The sequence below is a fragment of the Mandrillus leucophaeus genome, unplaced genomic scaffold (assembly GCF_000951045.1).
Source record: "Mandrillus leucophaeus isolate KB7577 unplaced genomic scaffold, Mleu.le_1.0 Scaffold79, whole genome shotgun sequence".
NCBI lineage: Eukaryota > Metazoa > Chordata > Mammalia > Primates > Cercopithecidae > Mandrillus > Mandrillus leucophaeus.
In genome coordinates, this window is record NW_012108585.1 from 3,252,266 (window position 1) to 3,253,958 (window position 1,693).

The window sequence follows — 1,693 nt, forward strand, 5'->3', positions numbered from 1 at the left end:
ATTTTTAGTAGAGATGGGGTTTCACCATGTTGGCCAGGCTGGTCTCAAACTCCTGACCTCAGGTGATCCACCTGCCTCGGCCTCCCAAAGTGCAGGGATTATAGGCGTGAGCCACCACGCCTAGCCAAGATTTTTTTTTTAAGAAAGGAAAATTATTTTTACTTTCTTTTGGGTCAATACAAAGGATAAACAGAGATAATCCTTTTACAACATAAACAAAGCAACAGAAATTCTAAATTATAATTGTAACCCTTTCAACAGCACCCAAAGGAGCTGGGTCAAGCTTTCAGGATGAAGACAAGACTTTCATTGGCTCAGGCTAGATGCCTGATTGTTCTGGTTTTTTTGAGACACAATCTTGCTCTGTCGCCCAGGCTTGAGTGCCATGGTGCGATCTTGGCTCACTGCAGCCACCTCCTCCTGGCCTGGGCAACATAGTGAGGTGATTCTCCTGCCTCAGTCTCCAGAGTAGCTGGGACGACAGGCGTGAGCCACCACGCTTGGCTAGTTTTTAAAATATTTTTAGTTGAGACAGGTTTCACCATGCCATGTTGGCCAGGCTAGTCTCGAACTGCTGACCTCAAGTGATCTGCCTGCCTCAGCCTCCTAAAGTGCTGGGATTACAGGGGTGAGCCACTGTGCTCGGCCAGATGCCTGACTGTTGCAAGCATCAAGACTGACCACAGACCTTGCCACTAGAGAGAAAAGGCTGGGCTCCCTCACCCCTTTCCCTGGAAGACCACATACCACAGGTCTCCCGTTTCTGATCGCAAAGGGCTCCAGGTGGTCTAGGAAGATTCCCATCCCTAGCTGCAGGTTGTGGTCCCAAGGTCTCCAGGGTCACTTCTGTCCTTTTGGCATCATAGCTGGTTTGGGTCTGAGGCTGGAGTCCTGGAGGCTGAGTTGGGGCTCCCCCACAACTGATGAGGATGAATTTGTTGGGCCCACTACTGCCGCTCTCTTTTCCCTTGGCAGTCAGTGCCGTGATGATGCTGTGGATGTCGGCATTGTTGGGGATAGCCACCACTTGGGTGTTGGACATGGTGGGGTGGTTAATAATCTTGATCCCAGCTGGAAACTTGCAAGTGTTGGACTCTGCCACTTCCTTGGAGGCCTCTGCTTGGTTAGGCTCCTGTTGGGCAGGGGATCTCTTGGGTTCCTCCTCTGATGTTTCACTTGGGGCATTTTGAACAGGAAGGGGCAGCCTCCGTCTTTTGAGAATCAATGGCCGACGGGGGCTGGTTTTCATTATGAATCTGCGTTTTCACTCTCCATTGAGAATCACAAGTGTCGACCCTGGAGAATGCAAACAGCAGCAAGATGTTAGAGATTTTTTAGGCTGAGAAGAGGTTCTTTTAGAGAAAGGTGCTCCTCTTCATATGATCAGGAACATGAGCCTAAAGGCCCAGGTAAACACTCCATGGACTTTTGTAAAGACCTCAGATAATAAGGAGATAAGCTTTACTGACAAAAGAAGGCTAAAATTACAGCAGACAGAAGCAATTCAAAGGGTAAAAATGGGACTGGGCTGGAGATAGACAAAGATCTCCTTGAAGCTTCAGAATATTTAGCTACAGAAGTGGATGGGATAGCTACAAATATGTGGAAATCTCTATAATTGCCTACTATAATATAAATAGATCACTTGCAATGACTGTATGGACAGGAATGGAAGATGCTAGAATAGGAAAGC

The 1,693-nt window shown here is 47.8% G+C and overlaps 1 protein-coding gene across 5 annotated transcripts in view; it reads right to left on the reverse strand.

The window, feature by feature from the left end:
• The window catches only part of LOC105529895 (forkhead box protein M1), a 17,584-nt gene extending 16,268 nt beyond the window's left edge, over nucleotides 1-1,316 (reverse strand). For 2 of the 5 annotated variants that reach the window (XM_011967165.1, XM_011967164.1), the window contains exon 1: nucleotides 748-1,316. In XM_011967165.1, the coding sequence (XP_011822555.1) occupies nucleotides 748-1,249 (502 nt within the window). In that variant the 5' untranslated portion in view covers nucleotides 1,250-1,316. The remainder of the gene's footprint in view (nucleotides 1-747) is intronic. The other 3 variants (XM_011967163.1, XM_011967162.1, XM_011967161.1) reach the window with 2 other exon arrangements.
• Nucleotides 1,317-1,693: the final 377 nt, after the last annotated feature.